Here is a 27996-nt window from a genome sequence, read left to right as displayed (position 1 = left end):
CAAGGGTAGAAGGACATTTTGCTGTGACAGCTCCAGGCTGGTAAAACAAAGGGCCCCAAACTGGACCCGCTTGGCAGTAGGCCAGCTTTGGATCCAGTGAATCTAGCTCAGTAGTTTCTGAGAGTGGGACCAAAATGGTGGAGCTGGAGCATTGAGATGATGGTGATGGTGCCAATGGGGCTGGCAATGGTGTCAGAGACAGAGTCCCAACAGTGAAGGTGAATAACTAAACCAGAATGAGAAAAGAGAGAAATCCATTTGCTGGCCCTTCTGTGTCCCCATAATACCCTGTTTGGGGTACTTATGCTGGCTCCTACGGGTGGGGATCCTGCCAATGGTAACTTCCCAACTGCTTCCACTTTTGGTAGGTGCATTGGGGGGTCTCTACACTACTGGGTAAAGCCAGATGGAGGCGCATCTCTGCCCCATCCTAATCCACTCAAGGAATGCATATCAGAAGTTAGGATTAACATATTTAGGTGTTAGGATTTTAAACTAATTTCACAGACCATTGTTTTGCAACCTATAGCACCAAAGAATATGATCCATGGATTTCTTAGTGCAGTCATGTTAATTTGGTTCTCTTGCAACCAACTTATTTCTGGCATACTGACAGTAAAATTCAATAAAGTGACATGATGCTAAAATCTGACATTATTTCTTGTGACTTATTTATGAACTGATTTACTAGGTAATCAGAAGAGGCAACATTCTGGAATAAAGTGACTAATACGTTCTATTTCAGTTACATCCTTGAAGCAACTAAGGTATCATCTGCCTGCCCGTAATACCTGCTGGTATTTCTGATGATCTGCATAGGTCTAGAGCACCATAGACCTGATGTCCCTGGTGCACATAAGTGAAAACTCAGGCTTGCCCAAAATAGACCTGGCTGGGACACTTCAGGATGGTGTCATTTTTACAATACGATGTGAACCAAGCACCTACGGGCATCCGGTTAGAGCTATGCAAGTTTAGGCCAGAAGGCAGGATGTCCATGCAAGTAAGAGATGCCACTAGAAATAGAAATTGTATGCAGAGTGACTAATGCATTTGACCTGGGAAGCCTGCACATTCACTTGAGTGACTGTGTTGCTGCTGCTTCTTACTGCCACTCAGCCCGATCCTGTGCAAGTTACTGCAAAGTTTCACTGAAGTCAGTGGGACTTTTACTCTCCTGTATGTGTACTTAGGATTGCAGCTGTAGCTCCATATATGTAAAATTACAGCCTAAGGTTCACCTCTCAACCTTCTGTTGATGATCGTTTGGCTGCTGTTGGTTTTGCTTGTTAGTTTTTGTCTTAAGGTTTTATCTTTTTGTGTACTGTGTCGATTTTGTGTAAACCACCTTGTGTAAGAAAGGTTGGGTCTGATAATATGGTCTACCAATGATGCGGCACATGGAGTTATTGTGAGGGTGAGCAGAAGTGAGCCTAAATGCCTCTTTCAAAAAAAAACAGTATTAACAATAATAACGCAATGAACAGTCATTGCTAGCAGTTAGAGACGCCCGAACAAGTGACGAAAAGGGAAGGGGATGCAATTTATTGCCAGATTGGGGAGTTACTTAATATATGCAATTGAAGGAAGAAAGGGCTGGTGGTTTTATAGGAACCATGGGGATTTCTCTGGCTTCGTCCCAGTGGCAGATCATTGAGGTTCTAGCTGAGGAGACCCGTTAAAGAGAACCAGAGCAATAATCGCCTTATTTGCTTTAAGATATCCCTATTCATTTACACACGGTGGGCGCCGCAGGTGATAATAAACAGGAGCAAATAAAGACAACGAAGCACAGCAGTCTCACGGAAGCTGAGGGAAAGACTGTGCTGGAAACGAGAAAATTAACCCTGTCCTCTTAAATTCAGAGAGCAACGAAACTTCAGCAAGTCGTGGAAGTGGGGGAAACCCCTCCTGAACTGTGCAGGTTCCCTGAAAGTTGCCGACACGCACAGCCGCGTCTATGTTATGTGTGCGACTGACGAGCGAGCAAGCGACTGAGTTTCTAGCAGGTGGGCCTCTGGCAGCTCTGCCCCTCCTATGTCCCCGTTGGTCGAATGATCGGCGCTGCAAACGCACTCTGGGCCGGAGCCTCTCATTTATTGGTGAAGAGCCTTGTCAGTCTACGATCGTCCACACCGACTCGCCAGTTTGCGGCTTCCAAGGGCTGGCTTTGGATCTGTGGCTGCTGCTGCGGCGAGCTGTGGGAAACAGCGCCGAGGAGAAGAAAGTTTTGCAACACTTGGGCACCTGACTCCGCATCTTTTTCTTCGCTTGTGGTCCGGAATCAGCCTTGGAAAACGAAGCAGCCCAGCCTGGACGCGGACAAGGCTTGTGATTTGCTCTTGGCGCGGCTCTCGAAAGGGAGGGAAAGTTTTAAGCTTTCTCCTTTATTATTATTATTAAATTACATTCAGGGGATCCTTGAGCGGTCAGCTTCCCCCTCACTTTGGCTTCAGGTTAGGCGAGCGATGTTCCTCGTCTGTGGAACAGCCCGCGTTTTGTACGGGAATTCATTGACTTGAATGGAGTGGTGCGCGCTTTCCAGTTTTCGGAGAAAGTGAAGGAAGGTTGTTAATAACATACACGCTGAGGCGTTTTTTTTCTTTATTGAGTCTTCTTGGGTTTTTTTCTCCCTTCCCCTTTTGGTACCGGACCACAGGGTTTCCGTGGAGCTATATGGAGGGATCTCAGCATGGTTTGCACCAGGAAAACCAAAACTTTAGTGTCCACCTGCGTGATCTTGAGTGGAATGACTAATATCATCTGCTTGCTCTACGTGGGCTGGGTGACCAACTACATTGCCACGGTCTATGTGAAAGTGCAGGAGCCGATCTTGGAGAAAAAGTTAGAGGAAGACAAAGGGGACACGTTAAGGATTATAGAAAGGCTGGACCACTTGGAAAATGTCATCAAGCAGCACATACAAGGTACTTCATCTCTCTCTCTCCCTTCCCCTTTCCTTATACTTCTTTTTCAAATTGTGTTTCGGGTCTGTGTGTAGGTCTCCTCGTCCTTAGTTTTAAATGGCGGGATATTGTTTTGATATGTATTTTTTATCGCGCGCGTGTTTTTGAGGTCGGATCCCTGCCGCCACGGGGAAGAAGAGAAGAAGAGAGATTCATTCTGGAGGAAGAATCGGGGGCTTTGTTAAGAAGATCCTTCTTGGCCAGACGAAAGTTCCTTCCTGGCTGCCTCCTCTTCTGGGCTAGCTGTTTGGGAAGCCCGCCGACCAGGCTGGAGGAGAGGAAGAAGAACACGGCGGGGGTGGTGGCGGCGGCGGCTACGCCTTGCCTTGCCGCCGCCGGTGGTGGTTTCGCAGCTCGCACGCCGTTGGTTCGGCGAAGGGACGCCCTAATGCTCAGATATTTATCCCCCCCACCTTGAATGCAAGAAGCTTTTGGGTGAGCGAACGAGCGGCAGGGGGCTCCTGGAGGCTGCTTGGTGGCGGCTTGATTTCTCCCCCCCCCTTTCGTCTCCTTACCCTTCCTTGTTTTTTTTTCCCCTTGGAGAGCCGGCGACCGCGAAGAAGTTAAATGTGGCCGATGCCCTCCCTGAACCTCCGCCTATGGCCCTGTTAATCCGGAGCTTTGCAAGCAGTTTCGGGTGTTCACACGAGGCTGGAAAGATGGTGAGCCTTGCTCGGCCAGGATTAAGCTCTGCGGGTGGGTACCCCCCGGATGGGTACCCCCCCGCAGCAGCTCTCCCCCCCCGCAGCAGCTCTCCCCCCCCCGCAGCAGCTCTCCCCCCCCGCAGCAGCTCTCCCCCCCCCGCAGCAGCTCTCCCCCCCCCGCAGCAGCTCTCCCCCCCCCGCAGCAGCTCTCCCCCCCCCGCAGCAGCTCTCCCCCCCCCCGCAGCAGCTCTCCCCCCCCCCGCAGCAGCTCTCCCCCCCCCCCGCAGCAGCTCTCCCCCCCCCCCCGCAGCAGCTCACGAGGAGCGGCATCTCCTAACGGAGCTGGGTGGGCCCTTGCTGTAAGAAACCTGCTAAAACCTTGTTGTTGAAGGTGCGCTGGGTGGGGACAGTTGGGAGCTTGCTCCTTGGAAATCCCTAGGAAATTCTGTGGCACCCTCTTACGATCTGTTGCTGTGCCCCCCTTCTTTCCTTGGATTTGTGTTACAGCTGTTTGTCTGACAGTCTGTCCTCCAAATCCTGGCCTAAAAATAGTAATGATTTTTTTCATATGTATATTTTATTTTGGGTTTTCACCTTGTTTGCTGGAATGGGTTGATGTTCTGGTATGAAAGGGCCATTTGGGAACATAATCCTAGACAGATTCTTAACTAGTGTAATCTGTGGCATTTTAACTTGACCTCTGGCTGCCTGCATCTCAGGAAGGATGGTGGGTTGTAGGGGGATAGATAGCCTGATTTGGTTTCCAAGATTCTGCTTTTGACCTGCCCTGCTTCTCCCCTCCTCAGTATGTTTGTTAGCATCTTCTGTGCACCGAATGTATAGTGTAGTCTTTGTTGACACTTTTGATGTAGGGTAGTTATGATGGTGTCATCCCAACTAGTTTAGGAGTTGGTAGCTAAGGAAAGGGTTAAATCATCTCTCTCTCTCTCTCTCTCTCTCTCTCTCTCTCTCTCTCTCTCTCTCTCTCTCTCTCTCTCTCCCATTCCCCCTTTACATATTGCTGGAGTGAGAAGCATCTGGCATGTTTTAATAGATTCCATTGTGTTTTTTGATTCCCAGCGCTTAATATGTGCTGTTAGTTGGTCTGTGCAGGTTACTATTAATTTTAAAAAATAGGATGCCAGTGATGTCAGTGTCCATTAGAAGCTCTGGAATTGTGATGTACTCAAATAAGAGATGTTTCATCCTAAAATAACATGGGGCTGGTAACTCCATCAATTACCAACTGCTTGTGCAGGTGTCCTGTTCTGTCCAGCAACTTTCCTTTCTCTTCGCCCCAACCGAATAAAAGAACTCTGCTATTTTTCTACAGCTGGTAAACAGATTTCCTTTTTCCTAAATCTGTTTTGCCCTCAGGACTAGACTGCTAGAGCTGTAAGCCGGCTCTTCAGTGAGAAGATGCTGAATAAATGCACAGAGTATGTATAGGAATTGGATTTTTGGGTATGCACTTTGTTGAAAGGCAATTTGTACAATGCACATATCTTCCACTGCCTTTTCATGGAAAAACCTGGGCAAAAATCTAAAACAGTTTCTTTTCAGAAGATAGTGTAATAGTGTCTGCCAATTCTAAGCTTTGTTGGTATTTTCTTTGGGATCCTAGATTTTTTTTAGGATGAATGTAATATTATAGCAGCAACAGTAACAAGATGTTTTGCCTAGGGGCAGAGTTTTAAAGGATTAAAAATGCCAGGTGCCCAAGTTCATGTGGGGATTCTGAAATCATCACCCCACTAGGCTTCTTTCCAGTATTTGCATTCTGTCCTAAATAGTTGGCACTGGCACAGTCAAGATGCAAAGTCATGGTTTATGATGTTATGCTGGTACAAAGGGGTTGACACAAGAGGAGTTCCAAGCAGAATATATGCTTTATGTTTTACCTAAGACTTTCTACATGTAAGCTCCTGGCAGTAACAGGATCTGGGATTAGCAGCATGGGAAAGAGCTCTGCCAGAGAATTTAGAGCTGTTGCCAGTCTAGGTGTTCTTCTGACATTGCATAATTCTTTGTCAAGGTAATGCTGAACATAAACAAATGTAGGATGCTAAAATAATTACTTTATGAGGACTTAGTCCCAAGTAAGTGTGCAAATAATTGCTGCTTTTAAATCTACCGTTGCTATGCTGTTCTCGGTCTGAGATTCTAAATGTTATTTCACTGATGAATGGGCAAGCCTGGGGTACAATCCTGAAACTACATAAGATGAAGCAGTGTTGGTCAGAGAGAAATAATTCTAGATGGTTTAGATGAGAGCAACTGGTTGCTCCTTTTGACTATAATTCATTTCCAAAGATGCATCTGCAGGAAGGGCTTGTGAAATTAATTTCAAGACAAAAGTGGTTAGCTGAATTTGAAGTCACTTGTTTTAATTAAACAAAGAGTGCTGATGCAGTGGTGCGGCAAAGTGGGTGAACTATCACCCAGAACGTGTCCAGTTCAAATCTCGAATGTACACCTAAAACAAGTTGCCATAGGCCACTTGTTTTCATTTCATAATGCAATGCTAGGCATGTCTACTAAGAAGTAAGCCCCTTTGAGTTCCGTGGCGCTTACTCCCCGGTAAATGCATATTTTATTGCAGCGTCACCATCTGCAGTATGGGGATAATGGTACTGGCCTACTTTCCAGGAATAGGGCAGCATTACTAGATAGAGAAGCTGAAGATGGTGGCTTGTCTGAGGCTGTCCAGTATGCCTGAGGTGAGAGTTGGACTGGGGACTTTTGCCTCCTTTACAGGGCTGTGCGCACACAGAGAATCAAAGTATACACATGTAACATTTCAGTGGGGAATAGTTCAGTAATAATATGCATTTCTTTGGTTTGGAAAAATTAGCTAATTACTTCTAACCATAATTAAATTAATGCACACACAACATATGCACACGCAACATACACATGAAGGAGCAAGCACAGAAGGCATAAGAGCAGATGGAAGGGTGTGTGAGTTCAGTACTGCTTAGAGGGAGACACTAGCCTGTTCTCTCTCACTCTCTGTCTTTGTCTGGGCTCAAGTTGCAGACTAGGCCTTAGTCATGAGCAGCTAGGTAGGGAGGACCAGAGGGTAGCTTCAAAAAGACAGCCACACTCAAAGAAAAGAAGAGGGAGCAGATATGGAGGCTGCAATATGTAGGGAAAGTGTATCCGGAACACAGGATAGAGAGAAAGGTGTACCTTTCCCAGCCCTGCTGGGCAGTCCTGAAGAAGTAGGACTTGGGCGGTGTGAAACTCCTGGGTCAGGTAGGAAAACAGCAAAGACAGCAGGCAAGAGGGAGCCCGGAAAGTGCCTTCTTGGCAACTGGAACAAAGATCTCTGTTTGCAGGGATATAGGGAAGGCAGCAACCGAAGCTGAGCCCTTAAAAGGACTTTTGACAAGCTGCATCAAGCAGGACTCTCTGGGGTGATAAGTGATTCAACGAGATTGATTTTAAGCAGATTTCAGGCAGCAACTGGAACCATGCAAAACAGAACCAAGAGTAGGACAAGAAGCTCACTGTTTATACCTTTTTGGACAAAGGCATTGAAGCAAATTCCAACATTTATTGGATCAGGGAGGTGTCATTCCTGGCCAGCCTTTCTGACTGTAGTTGTATGGTTCATGGCAGGATGAGTTGGCTGCTCATCCTGTCAGGCTGGGGTGGGTCGCCACCATGATAGAAGTTTCTTTTGAGGAGGTCAGTGGTGTTAGTCACTCTGTGTTTGAATTTGAACAATAGATACATCTCCTAGGGGGCACCTTATTACAAGTATTTATTGGATCACATTGATTGGATTGTAAAAAGTAATGTCCTGTGCATATGACTTGCAAAACTGGTCACGTTGAAGTGACTATTTTAACTCCTCCAGCAACTTTTTCCATCAGGCCTCAAGCAGCCTCCTTGCAAAATGAACCAAACTTGAAGCAATTTTTAAGTCATATAGGAAATACTGGGGTGGAATGTCTCCCAGGCTCATGAATTGGCAGTCTTCCAGCAGTAAACTGTACAATGTCGAGTCACCCAAAGTGAAATAATGCACATAGCTGGCTGTCTAAATCTCCTGTGTCCTGCCAAACAAAGATTTCTGTGAGTAAATGGCAGGAAAATATATCTGGCTGACGATCCCAGGAGAAAAAATGGGAACACAACATTGGTTTGGTATGAAATTGCATCTGCCAGACTTTTGAAGGAGGTTGAAGTGCCTATATTTTGACCCAAAAAAGAAATTCAGCAACACCGACAACTGGAAGAGGCCTGAAAACCAACCCAGAATGGGATCCCACTGTAATTTAAACTTTAATCATGGTTTTGTGGGCAAAGAAAGGACAGCTGCTGTATTGAATTTTTGAATCTGTGTCTGTGTAGGTAAGGGAAAACGGTGTTTCATGCCTTCAGGATAAAAAGCGGTTTGGTACAGTGCATGGACTATTGTAATGAAATAGAAATCTTTATTGGCAACAAATTTAGGACCAAAAAAAGTAGGAAGTATCAATGGATGTTGTGATAGTCACTAGCAAAGAGTTATAAAGTTGTATAAGAATTATAAAGTTGTATAACGTAGCTCTATTAATAGTTAAATTAGTTAAGGATAGAGACTCTTATGTCCAGAGATGCAATGTCTCTGGGTACCAAAGAATGGACACAAATAAAGGGTGACTCCTGCACGTGACCTACAAGCTGCTACATATTGAGGTATCTGATGATGCTTTTTGCTAGTTCCATATTTAACAATGTGATTTCAATAAGTTATATTGTTGGATCTTAAAAACACCATATTCCAGAACACTATAAAGAAGAAATTCCTAATTTAGTATTCTTCCCTGTCCCAGTTTCAAGTGTTTGCATGTCGGTTCATGGAGGAAAATGAATTTTCACACAAGCCCTTTTCCCCACCTCCTATCTTTCTGACTTTATTTCCATTTCTGTGTTCAGAAAAATGGTTCATATTCTTCAAGTAGTCTACAGTGAAATGTCTTGTTGGAATAGTACAGTTTATTAAAAAATCTTATTAAGCAACATTTATTAGGTACTTAAAAGCTGCTAGTAAATGCTGACTCTGATGTGAATTGATTTCTAATAGTTTCTTTCCTTTCCTTGCAGAAATTAAATGGTTCATACCAGAAAAAGTAAATTGGGAGACTCTCTGTTTCTCTGTGATCTTTCTTATATGTGCCTTGATATGCCCTCTAGTAATCTCCCTACATTTTAAGATTTTCTATGGCCCAAATATTGCTATTCTAAGGGGAAAAAATACTCTGTAGTGGCTCAGCAGAATGAGTGTTACTTCCTAGTGCTCAGTCTTCAGATTGGACAATCTTTGGCTCAGAGGAAGAAGGGAAATCTCCAAAATCAGAACTTTTCCTTGCTCTGTGCCTCTTACTGGTAAATTCCCAGTGCATTTATACTTTGGTGCATTCCTGATAGAAACAAAACATGTGAATATCACATTTAGAGAGGGCTCAGTGGTACAGCAGATGTTTTATATGCCAAATGCCCTCTGGTCGCTCCTGGCATGTTCAGTTAGGGCTGAGAAAGGCTTCTGTCTGAAATCTGAAGAGCTGCCCTGATGTAGGTCTATCTCGCATTGTCAGCTTTTACTGCATTTTTTAATGGTTTTTACTGTATGGGTTTTTTTTTCTTGTTGTAAACCGCTTTGTGTTTTTTAAAATGAAATGGCAGTATACAAATATATTTCTAAATAAATAAATGTCTACTCTGGCTTGGTATACGGCAACTTCCCATGTTTTCCACTAATATGTGCATGTATGTATCTCGCGTTCATTAACCTGCACCCAAATGAAACATCCTACCTAATGCCATGATGGTGTAGAAGACAGACATGTCACTAAAAATAGATGCAGCTTTGGTGGAGTTGGATGAAGATTGCACCCGAAAGACATATTTATCATTTATTTTTATTTATATCTGTACACTGTGCATTTTGGAAACTGCTTTTAGTTACAGAAAAATCTTTTGAGTCAATTACAAAACAAAATGAATGGAGGCCCTTTAAAAGGAGTCTTCATGAATGGGCTAAGTCCATTCCTGACATACAATTTAACAGTACAGCCTTGTCCAAAGCTAAGTGTATAGTAAGTAATGTGATGTGATGCACTTCATTTATCTTTGGAAGAGACTTCACCTAGGATAATTCTGAGAACTTAATAATTCCAACAGGCTAGTTTAAGAAAGCCAAATAATGATTCTACCCCATCCCCAGACTAAATTAATGAAACATGATATTGGGGAGACACCTTTTTAACAGATGACCTTTCATTTGCCATCCCTGTTGGAACAGACATCAGCTACCTGTGACTCAAGAACTGCATCTATTTCTGCTGCTGGCTGACACGGAGAACATCACCAACCACAGCAGAGAGAGGCACCAATTACTACTGTCCTCTGTTTGCTACCTTGGTGACTTGTCCATAGACCCTCAATTGCCAGTAGGAGAGGGAGGGGCCCAAAGACTCCCAGCTGCAATCTTTTGATACCTCAAATCTCCAGCAGCAGCAGCAACAGGAACAGGACAGCCCAGTCCTCATTTTTCTATTTGATACTGATTTACTGTAAACTTCTTTATGCAACTTAAATAGTGCTAGGCACCTCAAGCATAATAATTGAAAAATGGGTAATTAATTAATCAAAATAAATAATAAAATCATCATATTAATGGGTGTCATTTGCAACATCAATGAAATATTAGGTCTGTTCTGGCAATCTGCCAAACCTACCAGGACACTTTGAATCATTCTCAGAGAATTGTAAGGATACATGTGATTGTTTTCCCGTGCTGCTTGATGTAAAAATACCCAAATAGTGAAAAGTAAAAGAAGATAACAAAATATCTGCAACCATCTCTTTTTTGGAGTGTAACCATGAATGGGTTAACTATCTGATTAACAATATATGTCAGAGTTCCAAGCATGCTTTGGCTTTCATTGCAAACCACACTATACCACTTTCACTGTATGCCCATACCTCTTTAAGAACAATATAACAAGAGGCTTTAGGAACCTTTCGTCTAGAGCAATCACCTAACTTTAGGTTTCTAGAGAACACATTCTTTGAAGCTTTTCATCCAATTCATCAAGTCATAGCTTGCTATAGAGTTGAGAGACAGTCTGGTAATCCTAGCATAGAAGAATGCGTTCCTCCCTCTTGCAGTGTCCTTGGGGCTTTATCTGTGCATGAGAGAGCAACACACCTGAAAAATTCAGGTTATAACATTCATCCGTTAAAGATAAAGGTGGACTAAAGCACAGCAGTTTACTTTTCTAACTTTTTATTCTGGAAATTTTACAGTCAGGGTACTCAAAGAGTACATAAGCAAGATAACACTGTGCACAGTAATGATCTTTAATAACTAAGGAAGATAACTAGGTAGGGTGGGCTGGGGGGGGGGAATCTATCTCGGCCTGTTTCTCTGCCTTTAACCACAGTCTGATACAGAGAAATCAGCAGGTGAAGTTTTTTGTGTCACTAAGCAGGACATAAATCACCTGCTAATGCTGCAGCATAAGCTGCTCTTAAATAGACTGCTGGAGGGGTTGACCAACAGCTGGCAATGCTCCCCTTTAACCAATTTTTGTGTGTGCTTGTAATCTGATGAAAAAGGCTGTGTCCCAGTTAGTCAGTGCATGCTTTCATGTAGGACAGGACTGGGGACCCTTTTTCATCTGGAGGGCTGCATTCCTTCATGGGCAACTTTCTGGGGGCTGTGTGCCTGTGATGGGTGGGGTGAAGTAATTGGCCTTCATACTGTAGGCTGCAGTCATGCCATGCAAAAGTCAGAGGTTTCTACATGTATACTTCTCCATGAAGTTCAGTCCAAGAATGCATTCCAGCCAGGCAAAACAGGTGCAGAAGGAGGCCAGCCCGGGTTGCAGCCTGGGAGAGTTCCCAGGGCTAGGTAGAGCAGCCAGGAGAGCTGCATTTGGCCCCTGGGCCTGAGGTTCCTCACCCTTGATGTTGGGTGATAAAGGAGGGTCCCCAGTCATGTATTGGAGTCTACTTGTGTTCAAGTGAATATGAGCAGAAGTGCCCTGCAGACCTTCTCTGTGCAACATGGGAGAGGTGAGAGACTGAGGAGGGAGTGGAACATGATATCAGGATATGAGGGGGAGGGGTGCATACATATGGCGTTAGTGTGTTGAGGTAAATGCTTGCCCATGCTCTGTGTGTGTGGGTGGAGAGAGAGATATGATGTATAGATTATTACTATTATTGGTATTTCCTTATTGACACTGTGATTATTTAGAATTGTTCCTAATATTTGTTTTGAATTGTTAGACTTTGATATGTTGTGGGACACATTTGGCACAACTTTGTGGGAAAGTGGCATGCAGATAAATAGATGCTGCTGCTGAGAGAGAGAACATTTGAACATTTAAACATTTGCTTGCCCTGCCTGCACTCTGAAGTAATAGAGTCCAGAAACAGATGCATCATGGGGGACTGATGACCATGTACACAGTAGCCCAGTGTTGGAGTATTCTGTATGCATATAAATATGATTAAATAGAGTCTGCATAACACAGTACAGCACAGCCCACAATTACTGGAATGGGCTATGTATCTGTTTTAATTACCATATCACCTCCAACTGTGCTTAACTCCTACAGGCAGTGATGCATCCATTCCCTCCTTTTTCATTAGCTCTGCCAGACTCCAGACTTGTACTGAAAGTATGGAGCAGTAGCCAAGCTTGATAGTCTCAACATTAAGGCCTAGGGAGTTTTTACCAGACTTTGGAGTGATCACCATAGCAAAAGTTTGAATGTCTATCCTGACTATATGGTCTGCAAACCATTTATTTATTTCTCTGCATGCTAAAAGATGTGGCTAATGCTCCACGGGAATGGTCTGTTCGCCATAGACCATTTCTCAGAATTCTCTAGTGTGCAGGAGTCTCACAGTGGATATGCGGGGAGACTCCTTGACACACAAGTCAATGTGGAAAGGTATCCCTTGAGTCCAACAGCCACTGATTCTAGAGTAGATCCCTCTATATGTTCTACAACAGTTACTATAGCCACATTTGCACATAATAGTAAACCAGAATTTCTGGCTTATCATGATTTGTCAGGAGCAAGCAGCCTGTTTGATAGTTTATTGTATTTTCCCTTCCATAATTAAAGAAATAGGTTAGTGTTTTGGGATGCAGTTGTAAAACAAGGCAAAGAACAGAAAGAGCAAAACAATTATGCTGTTAACTACAGTGCCTGAGAAATAGCACACATAAAAAGGAAAGCTAATGTAGTCATAATGTGTCAAACCAATTCTGCCATGTGCAATAACTGTAAATCAATATATTTTGTCTGCTTGACGATACCTAGAAAATACCTTTTTTTGGAAAATGCATATAATCCCTCAAAATGTTTCTTCGTTGTATTGATTAAAGCTTTTCTGCTTTGCCTGGAGTCATCAAATGACAAACTATCTGCTAAAAGGAGACTGGCACATGTCTGTCAAGTAACATTTAAAAAACCCCTGCAAAAGTCTTATCTAAATACACTTAAAATAATTTCCGTTTTGTGCAGAGATGATTGAAGGAATGAAAAATTTCCGATGTTTCAGGTGTAAATGGTTGAACTGTAGATGAAAAAAAGTGAGTGTGGTCAACAATGTTGAACAAAGGGTTATTTTCAGGGCTGATCAAAATTCTAGCAATATATGCTTGGGTGGCCTTTATCATATACAAGGACTAGCTCAGAGACTGCTGAGTGACTTCTTAATAGCTTAAACTCTGTAGGAGCAGAATAGAGGCCTTTGTACTTAATCTTTTACTGCTTGTTGGAAAGGACCTGCATGCATGCATTTGGGTGTGCATGTACAGAGCAGATATTTGAACTAGCTCTCAGCGTGACAAAGATAAGTGAATAACATGGGCTGGAGAGCAAGAATTTTCAGTGTTGAAAAGGTGGTGTGATAGAGCAATTGTTATCTGTGGTATGGCACTTTTGTTCCTGTGTTTGTTTTTTTGTGATAGGCTTTGCAGGTATTTTTAGTTCTTTAAAAGCCTGCAGTCTTTTTGATTGGGAGCAAAAGTGAGTCAAAATAAATGAGTGTATGCAACATAGAAAATGCTTCCTGGTACCATCATCTCAATGGGCTGGATCCAGAGATTCACTCATGAAAGGGGATGTGTTGGCTGACCTTCTCCTTGGTGGCCCCTGAGCCCCCTCCATGCTTTCCCAAGGGTCAAAGGACTGTTCTGAGTAAGATGTTCTGTGGTGCCAGGGCTGAGTGGGACAAGGGAGATCACAAAAGATTGTGTTCTCTGCCCTTCCCTTCAGCCCAGAGGCCACTTGTTTGGGTACTTTGGTTGGGAAAGTACTTTTGTCCAATTGGAGAAGGCCCTGAGGTGGTCTTTGTCTGCTTCTCATTCTCCTGTTGATCTTGTGAGACCTTGCTGTAAGCAACAACTTTATAACCAATATGTCGGATCATTGGCTAATGCGATTGATACTTTAATGAGTAGATATGTGAATGTTCCTTGAAATATTTATATTGGCAAGAACTTCAAAAGAATTAAACATGCTTGTAAGAATTCTCTGGACTGAGACTGAAGAGCAGGTGACCCTTGCATACCATTGGTATATATTCCATATTACCTGTGCTAGATAATGTTAAGCTTTCAAACTTGAGTGAAATTCTGTAGTTGTCTGAGGGGAATAGAATAGCACCAATCACTGGTGACTGCTGCATGTTGTCTGTGGCAGTTGTGCCTTGATTTAGTTAGTGCAAGATCAAGGTATATTTACAAGCTCAGAGTGACTGAGCAGACTGCGCATATTCAGAAGGACTTCCAGCACTGAATCAACAGTAACTTCAAATTTTAAGATTCTCTGTTGTAAGCAACTATCTTTTCACTGAAGGAAAAATGTGTCTCAAGTTGCTCCTCCATTCATAAAAGGAAGGGGGATGGTTTCTATCAGTTCTCCCACATCATTCCCAAAGGTCTTCCAACCCCAGGAACAGATGTCTAGGGTGCACAGGGGGCTGCAGAAGAAAGAGGGAGGAAGGCATGCCCCAATCTGTGGATGTGAAGTTCAAATAATCATGTGGTTATATTTACTACTAGAGATGTGAAGACCCGGGGAAAAACCTGAAAAATTTGGAAAAAAAACATTTTTTTCTGAAGCCATTTTTGTTTTTTTCCAAAAAATTGGAAAAATTGAAAATAAATGAAGAAAAATGGATTATGGAATGTTTTATTTTAGCATGATGAATAAAATGTTTCATTGAATCTTGGTCCCCTCCTTTTTCTCAGTTCTTTTTATGGGAATGGATGCTTTATGTCTGCTTGACACTGTGGAGGACTAGCAGAGACCAGAGCTTGGAAAAGTTACTTTTTTGAACTACAATTCCCATCAGCCCCAGCCAGCATGGCCATTGGATTGGGCTGATGGGAGTTGTAGTTCAAAAAAGTAACTTTTCCAAGCTCTGGCAGAGACATAAATAATTTTCTTTGTTATTAATGTTGATGATTTCTTCTGGATTTTTTAATTTGTTTTTTGTCTGCTCCTCATAAACTGGCAAAACAAAAGAGGTTCCTTACAGTTCAGGTGTTCCTTACAGTTCAGGATCTTGTAGATCCATTTGTTACAAAAAAGTAAAAATTTAAAACAGCAAATTTAATTTGTAATAATTGTTTGAATAAAATGTACTTTTAATATACCAAATGTGATGATTTTATGCTAAACTAACTTGTACATAATTACATTTTATGTTCCTGAAGTAACAAGGTGACTTTCAATCTGTAAAAAGTGCTAATATTGCCTTTTATCAATTTTTCTGAAAATTTCTGTTTTTTTCTGAAAAAAATGGGAAAAATGGTATTTTCCATGGCTTCAAAATTTCTGGAAAGTTTACATCTCTTGTTGCTACATGGAACTAAGACTTTTTAAAAAAAACTTCACATTAGTTAAGGGTGGAGGGTGGCAGCTTGGTAAGGTTGTATAGGAGTGCTTCTTCTTGTGATGTGACATCCAAATAGTAGCATGCAGATCTCCCACCACAGTGAGGACCAACTCACATGTTAATAAAATGGAATAATATTTTTTATCAGACAGATGTATCACATGGATACAGTACTTAAGACACTGATATTTTAGGCTGCATTAACAGAAGTACAGGCATACCCCGCTTTAACGTACACAATGGGACCGGAGCGTGTATGTAAAGTGAAAATGTACTTAAAGTGAAGCAATTATCTATGCATGTACTGCACTGCAATCGCCACTAGATGGCAGTGATGTCAGGCCATTAAGTGTTCATAATTGCGAAGCGCGCGTACGTTAAGCAGGGTATGATGGCGTATGGAGCATGTACGTTATAGCGAGGCGACGTGAAGTGAAGCAACGTTAAGTGGGGTATGCCTGTATAGTTTCCAAATCGCATGAAGTACTCGTTCCCCTCTGGCACTGGTTAGGCTTCATCGAGTTCTGGACACTGCATTTAAGAAGGATGCAGACAAACTAGAACAGGTTCAGAGGAGGGCAACAAGGATTATCAGGGGACTGGAAACAAAGCCCTGTGAGGAGAGACTGAAAGAACTGGGCATGTTTTGCCTTGGGAAGAGAAGACTGATATGATAGCACTCTTCAAGTACTTGAAAGGTTGTCACTCAGAGGAGTGCCAGTATCTCTTCTCAGTCATCCCAGAGTGCAGGACATGGAATAATGGGCTCAGGTTAACATGAAGCCAGATTTTGTCTGAACATCAGGAAGACTTCCTAGCTGTTGGTTCTATTGTCATACCGCTCTAATTCTAGGGAGGTGATGGGCTCTTCAACACTGGAGACATTCAAGAGGCAGCTGGAGAGCCACCTGTCAGGTATGCTTTAATTTGGATTCCTGCACTGAGCAGGGGGTTGGACTTGATGGCTTTCCAAGTCTACTGTTCTATGATTCTGTGTGCTGCAGCTTATGTTTGAATATGCACATGAATAATAACCATGAATATTGGCTGATATCCAGTGTTAATCATACTCAGAGTAGACCCCTTGAAATTAATTGATTTAATTTACTGAAGCCCATGGATTTCAGTAGATCAACTGTGAGTATAACTGTGAGGGAGAGAGAGAGAGAGAGAGAGAGAGAGAATGAATCAGTTTGGGAGGCTGGGAGAGAAGTGATGGGAAGGACAGTGTTTAAATATAATCCCTGTGGAGTTGTTCTTCTAGTTCAAATTACCCCTCAAGTTGTTTTCCCTTGCAGTGTCCAGATATATGATAGTTTACTTTATATATCACTTGTAAACCCTTACTTGCCCAAACCTGTATTTTAAAATTATGGACATTGCACTCGCTAAATACCCTCCCAAGAGACCACCAGATCAAAACCTCAAAAATTGACTTGTCTACTGTATAATGGAAGGGCAAATAACTAATAGTGGAGAAGGCTCAAACAGTGGATGAGATTGGTTTGTATGTATATATATATCCCGCCCTTCTTCCCAATAGCAGCCCAGGGCGGTAAAAACACTCTAAAACATCATAAAAACAGACTTTAAAGCTGTTTTGTTTTAACATGTTTCTAAAATATATTAAAACAAAACATATTTTAAAAAAATGTTTTAAAAACATTTTAAAAAGCAGTTCCGACACAGACTGGGATAAGATTTCTACTTAAAAGGCTTGTTGAAAGAGTAAGGTCTTCAGTAGGTGCTGAAAAGATAACAGAGATGGTGCCTGTCTAATATTTAAGGGGAGGGAATTCCAAAGGGTAGGTGCCATCACACTAAAGGTCTGCTTCCTATGCTCTGTGGAACAGATCTCCTGATAAGATGGTATCTACATCAACTAGGTATATAAGGGGTAAGACAATATTTCAGGTATCCTAGTCCCAAGCTGTATGGGGCTTTGTAAACCTGCATCTGTGTCAGAATTGTTTAATACGTTTTTTAATAATGTTTTTAACCCTTTTAAAAGTTTTTTTTAAAATGTTTTTAATGCTGTTTTGTTTTAATGTATTTTAAGATCTGTTTTTATGATGCTTTTAAGTGTTTTGGTGCTTTGTTTGCCGCTCTGGGCTCCTGCTGGGAGGAAGGGTGGGATACAAATTGAATGAATGAATGAATGAATGAATAAATAAACCAAAACCAGAACTTTGAACTTAGCCCTGTAGCTAATGGGAAGCCAGTGCAATTCTTTCAGCAGTAGGGTAACATGTTGGTGGTACCCTGCCCCAGTGAGCAGTTCTGCTGCCACATTTTGCACCAGCTGCAGCTTCAGGATTAATGTCAAGAGCAGCCCCACATAGAATGCATTACAGTAATCCAGCCTGGAGGTTACCAGTGTGTGAACAACAGTGGTCAGGTTATGAACCTGCTGTTTCAGAGGGAGTACAAGCCCATCCAAAATAGGAAACTGATGAATTATCTGAACTCTGGAGCCACCAACCCACAAAGCCTCTGTCTTGCTAGGATTCAGACTCAGTTTATTGGCCCTCATACAGCCTACTACTGAGTCCAGACACTGGTTCAGGGCTTGCACAGCTTCTCCCGATTCAGATGTTACAGAGAAATAAAGTGGGCATTGTCAGCGTACTGCTGGCATGTGGCCCCAAATCTCCTGATGACCAAGGACTTCATATAGATATTAAACAGCATGAGGGACAAGATGGTACTCTGCAGCACCCCACATCACAACTACCAGGGGGCTGAAAGACAATTGGCCAGTGCTATTCTCTGAAAAAGACGTTGTAAAACAGTGCCTCCAATACCCATCTCACCAAGTCAGCCCAAAAGGATACCATGGTCAATGGTATCAAAAGCTGCCGAGAGATCAAGCAAGAATAATGGGGACCCACTCCCCCATCATTCTCCCAATAAAGATCATCCATTAGGATGACTAAGGCCGATTCAGTCCCATAACCAAGCCTGAACCCAGACTGGAATGGGTCAAGATAATCTGTTTCATCCAAGAGTACTTGCAATTGCTGCACCACAACCCTCTCAATCACCTTTCTTAAAAAGGGGGTATTTGTGACCAGGCAGTAGTTATCACAAACCAATGGGTCCAGGGTGGGGTTTTTCAGGAGTGGTCAGATCACCACTGGTACCACTCCGTCCCACAACCATGCATTGACCACACCCTAGATCCACTTGGTCAACCCCCCTCGGCAAGCTTTAATAAGCCGAAAAGGGCAAGGATCGAGGGGACATGTTGCTGGCCGTATCATCACAAGCACCTTGTCCACGTCATCAGGCTGCGTCAACTGAAACTGATCTGAAGATGTTGCAGCAGACGTTGCACAGGACACCTCACTGGGGCTACTGCACCTTGTAAGAATTGTATTTTGTATTCTTTTTTCACTTGTCCCATTGCCCTTTTCTACCTCCTTCTGTGTCTCCATCATGCCTTCTGTCCTCCCTTTTGCCATCCTTGTAAAAAAAAAGAAAAAAGAATCCTTGAAAAATACAAAAGTTGGAAATATAGTATGATTCCTTCTAATAAGCCAGCAAACAAAATTTGAAGTAACTCTTGGCCAATTTTGACACCAGCACAGTTGAAACATGGCTGATGTTACTCCCTTCTCTTTCTTTTTGGGTGTGATTTTTTTTCTGAAGTAACTTGCTTTGGTGAGTTTTCCTGCTTGGCTGATAATTGAGCAAGCTCAGGGAAGTTTGCCAAATCCAGGTGTCTGGGCTTTAGCAAAAAAAATAGCATCTGTTCTCCACAAATGGAGGAATGGCAAACTACAAATTGCAAATCACTCTTAATACATTTTTGGAGGAGGAATATTTAATATAGAATAATACAGGCGTGTAAAAACTATGACAACTTGCTTGGAAGGCACTTGTTCTGCTAGTTTAATAGGCAGAGTGCTGCCAAAATGCTGAGCCTGATGGTTTACTGACTCACTTGTGCTCTCATCATAATATTCAAAGTATTGTACACAGTTACAGCTCTTTGTCTGAATCATGCTCATTTTAGACAAACTGAAGGAAAAAAACCCTCACACTGTAGCATTTGAAGGATGTCTGACCTGTTCTTTACCTAAACATAGATGTTAGACAAAGGTTCAAGATACAAAGTATTGGTTTACAGTCAATTTTGTTATCATACTCCTGGGTTGGTTCTCTACTATATTTTCTTTAGTATTTCATGGCTTATAGATGCACTCACTTCGTTAATGCATGTGAAAACATGAGAAGGGAGGATGCTCTGGTGTGAAATATTACGGCTGAGATGTCTTACTTTTGCTTCACTGTTGCCTTCAAATTTATCACGTTTTTTCCAAAAAGCAGTCACATTCCTAGGCTGACAGCCAGCTGCTTTTTAAAAAAAGATAGCTCTCAGTCAAGTCTGATCTCAACACCGTCTGTTCCAACTGGTGGTCCTGCTGCTCTTGTAAAACCTGAAAGCTGCTGCCTTTGCATCATCTGTTCATCTGCTTTTTGGGGCAATCAACTCAATAACTGAAAGATTAAAAAAGTTGCTAGATACCGTCAAAGTTATTATTTTCTACCTGGCAAAATTCTTTCCCCTATAAATTGGAATATGTTGGAACTGGGGAGTCTTTGTGAATTGGAATATGTCAGAATCATGTGCAGGCTTGAATTTGGGATCTGGGCAGGACTGTTTTGTTTGAGATGCAGGACTGTTACAGTGAGTTTTGTGAGCCCTAGATGGCTTTTTAAGGTCAGGATGTTGGCATGAGGGAAGACAGGCCTATACTTCCTCTTTCAACACGTCTTTGTAATGCATCAAGGGGCCTACAGTAAAGTATGTACATGTATATTCTAGGCTTAAAGGAAAGATAATGTGCAACAAGGCATAATGTGCAGAGATGACATCTAATTTTACCATTCAGTCAAGGTAGATTTATGCTGCTGACCTTTTATTGCCACTTGCTAATAACTTTTATTAGAGGATGAAAGAGAGCAGTAGACACAACAGGAATTTTAATCTGGTTGACTGAGTATATTGTCTAAAGATTCCTTTCACTTTTTAACAATTCTAAAACTAGTTTGGTACTAAAGAACTACAGAAGAAGCATTTGGGTGTCTTAAAGAAAATTGGTGTGCTCCTACTGCTAAGAGTTATTTCCCTGTTGGATGAATTGGGTTGGTTTTTTAAAAAAAACACACACCCTGAAGTCTCCCTGTGTATTTCTCTGTGCTTCCACAGCTACGTGAACCCTAACTCAGACTGATGTGTGTTCAGTCTTCATGGCAGCTCAGTCCTGAGCATCTCTGAAGCAAAGTGTGATACTAAATATAGCCTGTAGTTTTTCCAGGCCAAACCTTGAATTGCTGCCCGTGTGTTGGATGGAATGCCATTGTTGTGAGGAAGTGGACTGTAGTCCATGAAAGTTTATGCCATAATAAATTTGTTCAGTTTCAAGGTGCCACAAGACTCTTTGTTTGCTTTTTGATGATTGTTATGATTGCTGCAACAGCTATTTCTCTGGAAATTGTTTTTCTTGCCACTGAGCCCAGTTTGGGAAGAGAACACTCTCTCCCATGAGCAGCTGATACATGTGGCTGCAGAACCCTGTATGATCTGGGCGCAATGTCCCTTGGATGGCATGGCTTTTGCATGGATAATGCTGGAGGGAAAGCTGGTTAGGGGAACAATAAATAAGGTATATGCAAAAGATCGGGGGGGGAGTCTCCATTTCCCCCCTCCCCATTTCTTTTAAAAGTACTCCAAACAATCCACCTATATGTATGGTAAGAAAAAAAAATCTCAAAGGACTGTTTTCTCAGGTTGTGTAATGAATCACCACTTTCTCAGTAACAGTTGTAGAACTAATTCTCAGCTGCTTTGCCAAGTCAAAAATTGCAGGAAAAAGGGGGAGAAAAACCAGGATGTCAAGAGGCAAATGTGGGTGAATCAATGTCTGGAGATTTATTGTAAAAATATATTAAAAATGTTTGCCCAACGCGTTTCGGCTGGAAAAACTCCTGCCTTCATCAGGGGCTAAAATACATAAATGAACAAACTCATTAATAAACCAGACACAAAAGGTAAAGGTTAAACAAGCATAAACTACAAAGAACCATCTGTATACTTACATACCAAATATTGTGGAAAGTTAGATCACGTACAACGATTTGCACAAGTTGCTAATTGGAACAATGCATAAACAATAAAGTTCTCATGTTTGAAACATTCTGGTACAGTATAAATAGAAAAAACCAAATGACCCTAATTGCTCAGGGGAAAGGTTAATTGAAAGATTCGTTATGCTTATGCATGAGGGATCCTGTCAAAATATCAAACCCTATGGACACTCAGACAAAGTCTTCAAAGGGAGATTAATGGAGTGGTTAGATGCATTTATCCCAAGGGATCATGTTGAAATGTCGAATCTTACAGAAAGAAAAGAACTTTTAAGTACCCATTCAACTCTATGGGGAAAGTAAATATATATTAATGTATGTATCTTCGTCTCTCAAAAATATGTCCATTATGTGTAAGTACCTTATCTAAAGTCCTAAAATGAAATTTCTATGGGGGTACGTCTAATCATAACCAAATGTTCTGCTGAAATAGAGATAAAGTGCATTCTTCACAAGGGGTTATGTCTGAATGTCAAATCTTACAGGAGAGGAAGAAAATCCATGTCTTCATTCAATCCATGGGGAGAAAGAGTGTTTAAATTCAAAATCCATGAAAGTTATTTTTTCAAAAGTATATGTATATTCTGTGCATGTATTCTTTCTATACCCCAAAATTTAAAATCCGCAAGAGTATGTCCACATGTAACAAAATGATCTACTAAAGGTGCGCTAGATCTTTTGCGTCTGATATTGCTCAGATGTTCTCCAATCCGTATTTTTAAAGGTCTGGTGGTCTGTCCAACATATAATTTGGGGCAACTACATTGTACAGCATAGACCATATTGGACGTATTGCATGTGGAAAACATTGATACAGGATACTGTCGTTGGTTAAAAGGATTAATGAAATGTGTTGTTTTCTGAGTGTATTTACAGTACACACAGTGCCCACAGGGATGACCTGTGGGAACAGGAAAGCCCACCTGTGTCCTGATTGGATCTCGAGTTTCTCTAAAAGTGCTCCTCACTAGTATGTCCCTGATACTTTTAGTTCTGTTGTAAGAAATTAAGGGTTTTTCACTACAGCCTGGAATATGTTGGATCAGATGCCAGTACTTCTGAATACTGTTCTGTAATTTGTTAGTGACATAATTAAATGTCAGACTACAGTGTATTCGTCCAGAAATGGGTCTTTGCTTAGGATGCAAAAGATCCGGACGTCTCTGGCATGAGGCCTTCTTGTAGCCGTTCTCAATTAATCCTGTTGGATAACCCCTATCCCTTAATTGTAGTTTGAGGGACTGCGAGTGTCGTGTAAAATCTTCATGCGAACTACAGTTCCGTTTAATATGGAGAAATTAACTGTAGGGAAGGTTGTGTCTTAATATCTTGGGATGAGAACTGTCATACCTAAGGTAGGTATTCCTGTCTGTTGGTTTCTTGTATAATGAAGTATGGAGTTGCTTCCCAACCTTAATAACTTGGAGATCTAAAACATTGCTGTTGCTGTTGCTGTGATGTATATCAAATTGTATGTGGTTATTCTGATTATTTACCTATGTAAAAAATATTAGAAGATGATCTAGTCCACCCCTCCAAACTAAAAAGGTATCATCTATGTAACGTAGCCAACAGATCAAATGGACCGCAAAAGGACTGTGTGGGGAAGTAATGTCCTGTTCGAAATGTCCCATATACAAATTGGCAACTTCTGGGGCCATAGGGCACCCCATAGCCACACCTTTGACTTGCCAGTAGAAACTTTTATCAAACTTGAAGTAATTCTTTCCTATAGCCAATTCTGATAGGGAGCAAAGAAAATGGGTGAGAGGTTGCCTGCAGGTTCTTTTTCCCAGCGTATCTCAAATAACATCAATCGCTTGTTCTTGAGGGATATTTGTGTACAGGGATCGAACATCCATAGTAGGCACAATGTCATCCGGCTCTAAGCAAATGTGTTGTATCTTGTTGATGAAGTCCGTGGAGTCTCGTATGTATGAGGGGATAGTGGGAACAAAAGGTTTTAAAAAATGATCTACAAACTGTGACAAAGGTTCCAGGACTGAATCACACCCTGATACAATGGGTCTCCCTGGTGGGGGTGAGATCCCGTTGTGGATTTTGGGAAGAGTATAGAAAACAGGAATCCTTGATGAAGAATTACGTAGAAATCGATCTTCTTCCTCAGTAATGTATCCAAGGCACAGTCCCTCTTCAAGAATGATACCTATTTGTTGTGTAATGGTGGCTGTAGGATCGAACAAACATGGAATATACGCTGTCCTGTCGGATAATTGTGAAAGAATTTCTGTTTTGTAAGCTGAGGAGTCTTGAATCACAATCACATCTCTATCTGCTGGCTTTATGACGATGTCAGTGTCATTGGAAAGCCTTTTGAGAGCAAGATGTTCATCTCTACTTAATATTCCTGGTTTTTCTCCCCCTTTTTCCTGCTATTTTGGATGTCAACCACTTTTGCTCCATTCAAGTGATTGGACATAGATGCTCTACTGGTATTCCAACGACAATGATGTAATTGTCTAAAATTAGTTACTGCTTAAAATACAACCAAGATAAAAAAAAGGTTGTCTGAGCACCCAAGCCAGAATTATTTGCAAAAATGTTGCGCTGCTAATACCTGAAAGCGTTTTACAACTACAGCTGTGATCTGGGTCAAAATGCCCTGCACTGAAATCTGAATCCAAAATGCTGGATGAGAGATTGGTAGGCAGCTCTAACCGTAGTTGGTGCTAAACTGGTAAGGATGCCTATAGGTAGGAAGTGTGCCTGTAAATATAAATCCTTAGTTTCCCAGGGCTTTGGCATCAGATGATTTCACCTTAACCCCAGTGGAGGCTGGTGGCTCTGATGTCTGTGGGGCGGTGAATCTGCTCCAGGTTTTAGTCTGAACTTTTGAGGAGCTGTCTAAAGTGCTAAAACTGCTTAACCTTCTGTTTTAAGTATGCTAAAGGTACAAAACTGTTTTTGCATCTTGTCTAGGGCCTGGGAAAAGATAAGATGGTAGAGATCAGAGTGTTGGGTCCTGTGCGTAGTTCCCCCCACAATGGAATAAGCCTTGCGGCTGCTACTTAGCATCTGAGGCAGGTGTGAGTGGTTGCAGAAATCAGTTACAACCCTTCCTTTGGTGGCACCCCATTTATGGAATGCTCTCCCCAGAGGCTTGCCCTGACATTATGGTCTTTTAGGCACCAGATTTATTTATTTATTATTTTATTTATATCCTGCTCTTCCTCCCAGCGAGAGCCCAGGGCGGCAAACAGAAACAGATGAAGACCATTTTATTCTAATTTGTCTAATTTACAACTGATGCACTTTTGGGGGGTATTTTTAACTACATTTCTTGCACTAGTGTTTTCATCTGTTACTGTTTTTATGCTGACTCTAAATTAATTTTATGCTGTAGTGTTCATGTGGTCTGCGAAATTGGGTAGAAATTTTAAAGCTGACCTCCTACAAGGCAAATAATTATACCTGTTGACTGACAATGTGGTCACCAGTTGTGGTCTCTTTAGTGCTGGGGTAAGATGTTCTTATATGTCCAGTCTTTAAATTTACTGCATAGTCGTAGCTGATTGAAGTTTTTGGTCTATTACTTTTTCAGATTTTATTATGTTTTGATTTTTCTTTTAACAGTTTTAATACTGTCTGGTTAATTGATTTGCATGTACACTACCCAAGGATCCATTTTTTGGAATGAAGGCATGTTTAGACATTTTCAAAATAAATAAATAACACTTTTTCAAGTTTACAGTAACATTATAGAACAACAACAACAAAAAGTCCATATGTGAAATATAAGGTATATCTGGATTTAGAAGTCTGCTTTGATACAATCTTCCATGTAAAGTATTTTCTTACATTATATGAAAAAAATAACATGAAATCTTATTTTTAGAAGATCTAATCATCTAGTTACATTAGCTTTAATGAGGCAGAAATGGGTGTTTGTCAACGCTGTAATTGTGTTGTTAGAAGGCTGTCAAGTTGACATTGGTGATGCATTTTGTTTTGCTAAACTAATACCAATTTATTTTTTGCTCTTTCAAGTACATAGGTCAGCTCCAGTTGGTCGCTATACTTGGGATAATTTGCCATGAGAATGTGAATATTGGAAGTTGCAAGTTTGCGTAGAATTCGAGTCTAGGAGAATTACTGTGATTTGAGCAAAGATGTATCACTGAACACCAAAGTCAGGATCATTCAGACCATGGTATTCCCAGAGCTTGGAAGATTACTTTTAAAAAGTAATAAATTACAGTTACAGTTACATGACCCCCCAAAAGTAGTAATTACTGTTACAATTACAATTGCTCTGAAAGTAACTGATTACTTTACTTTTACACAAAAGTAATTGCTACAATTACATTTTAGTTACTTTTTAAAAAAATGCCTACAAGGTGCTGGCCTTGGCTGCTGCACATCTGAGTAGCCTAAAACAACATTAAAAATAAGCGCGCGCGCGCGCGCGCGCGCACACACACACACACACACACACACACACACACACACACACACACACACACACACACACACAGGGTAGTAGAATAATTTTTTTTATCCATAAGATTAACAGAATGGCATAACAGAATCTCACATCCCCTCACCCCACCCCCAGCAATGATGATACCCCCAACACACATACTTTTTGTATATATATATATTGCCTCCAGCTCTTTTCTCCTTCCACTCCTGTCAATTTTTAAACTATTGTTTTCTCCATCCCGTCTTGCTCTCCACCTCCTCCCTTCTCGCCTCCTAAGCACTCACAGAGCATGAAGGAAGAACAACGCTGCACAGAAGCCCAGTTTGAAGCCCATGATTTTTATTCACAAATCAGAGGAGCAGAAGACTTCCCTTGCTCCCCCCCAAGTAATGCACAAAAGTAATGCTGGAAACATTACAATTACTCCTCAAAAGTAATGAAGTTACTACTTGTTCTATTACCAACAAAATGTAATGAAGTTACCCACTTGTTACTCAAAAAAGTAATAAATTACAAGTAATTCGTTACTTGTAACTAGTTACTTCCAAGCTCTGGGTATTCCCGATTTCTACGTATGCATGTGAAAGTTGGACAGTGAAAAAAGCGGATAAGAGAAAAATAAACTCGAAATGTGGTGTTGGAGGAGAGCATTGCGCATACCATGGACTGCAAAAGAGACAAATAATTGGGTGTTAGAAGCTAAAATGATGAACCTGAAGTTATCATACTTTGGACACATAATGAGAAGACCTGATTCACTAGAAAAGACCATAATGCTGGGAAAAACAGAAGGGAGTAGAAAAAGAGGAAGGCCAAACAAGAGATGGATTGATTCCATAAAGGAAGCCACAGACCTGAACTTACAAGATCTGAACAGGGTGGTTCATGACAGATGCTCTTGGAGGTCACTGATTCATAGGGTTGCCATAAGTCGTAATTGACTTGAAGGCACATAACAACAAAATGCAGTGCAGAGTGCCAGAATTGGCTTGTAATGTTGCAGTGAATAACATCTTCTGAGGTAGCGAACCACTTTCATGCTGGCAAAAGTATTTTAGTTCTGGTGTTCAGTTTGATTGTGGCTTTCTCATTATTTGCATTAGTACCACTTGCTGTTAGGCTTATCCCTTTGCATTTAGGGATGCGTGTTGAGAGCATCTTTGGGAGTTTGATTCAGAACAGGCCCTGAAAATTAAAGTATTTTAGAAGAATTTTAAAATTATTTGTTTGTAATTGGAACCCTTCTGAATTGGTAAATGTCAGCCATCACTAATATGCTGTGCCAGGTATGTGGATTAGGGCCAGCCCAAGACATTTTGCTACCTGAAATGAAATGTAAAATGGTTCCCTTCTAATTCATTCTACTTACAGAAACCAATCAGACTAGCAGTTGAATCCATCTTCAACATTGGCAATGGGACAATGCATTCCACCACACCTGAGGACAGCAGACTAGCTTAGGGAGCGGAAGGTGCACACAACTCTGTCTCCAACTGAGGGAAACCATGCAGGGCAGAGATTGGGAGGAGTGGCAGGAGGACTTCCACTGCTAGCCCCCCTGCCCCCAGCATCTGCTACCTGAGGCAATTACCTCAGTTTGCTTAATGGTGAGGGTGGCCCTGATGTGGTTTTAAGCAAAGTATAAAGGGCCATTTTAGGCTAGGTCATAACTTGGGCTAGTAGATTCTCATTTACTCCTAGTCAGAGCTTGGAAAAGTTACTTTTTTGAACTACAACTCACATCAGCCCAATCCAGTGGCCATGCTGGCTGGGGCTGATGGGAGTTGTAGTTCAAAAAAGTAACTTTTCCAAGCTCTGCTCCTAGTTTTCCCATCTGTTACTGGTTATTGATAAGCTTTGTAGTTAC

General features: G+C 41.6%; 1 protein-coding gene across 2 annotated transcripts in view; it reads left to right on the top strand.

Moving 5' to 3' along the window:
- The first annotated feature begins 1829 nt into the window (after positions 1-1829).
- Positions 1830-27996, top strand: part of GALNT18 (polypeptide N-acetylgalactosaminyltransferase 18) — a 459245-nt gene continuing 433078 nt past the window's right edge. The window contains exon 1 of one of the 2 annotated variants that reach the window (XM_061610414.1): positions 1830-2927. In XM_061610414.1, coding sequence (XP_061466398.1) covers positions 2693-2927 — 235 coding nt within the window. In that variant the 5' untranslated portion in view covers positions 1830-2692. Of the gene's footprint in view, positions 2928-11168; positions 11684-27996 lie in introns of those variants that run through there. The other variant, XM_061610415.1, reaches the window with a different exon arrangement.

The sequence above is a fragment of the Rhineura floridana genome, chromosome 2, assembly GCF_030035675.1.
Source record: "Rhineura floridana isolate rRhiFlo1 chromosome 2, rRhiFlo1.hap2, whole genome shotgun sequence".
NCBI classification, from domain to species: domain Eukaryota; kingdom Metazoa; phylum Chordata; class Lepidosauria; order Squamata; family Rhineuridae; genus Rhineura; species Rhineura floridana.
The sequence above is the reverse complement of the archived record's forward strand: the minus strand, read 5'-3'. Positions and strand labels throughout refer to the sequence as shown.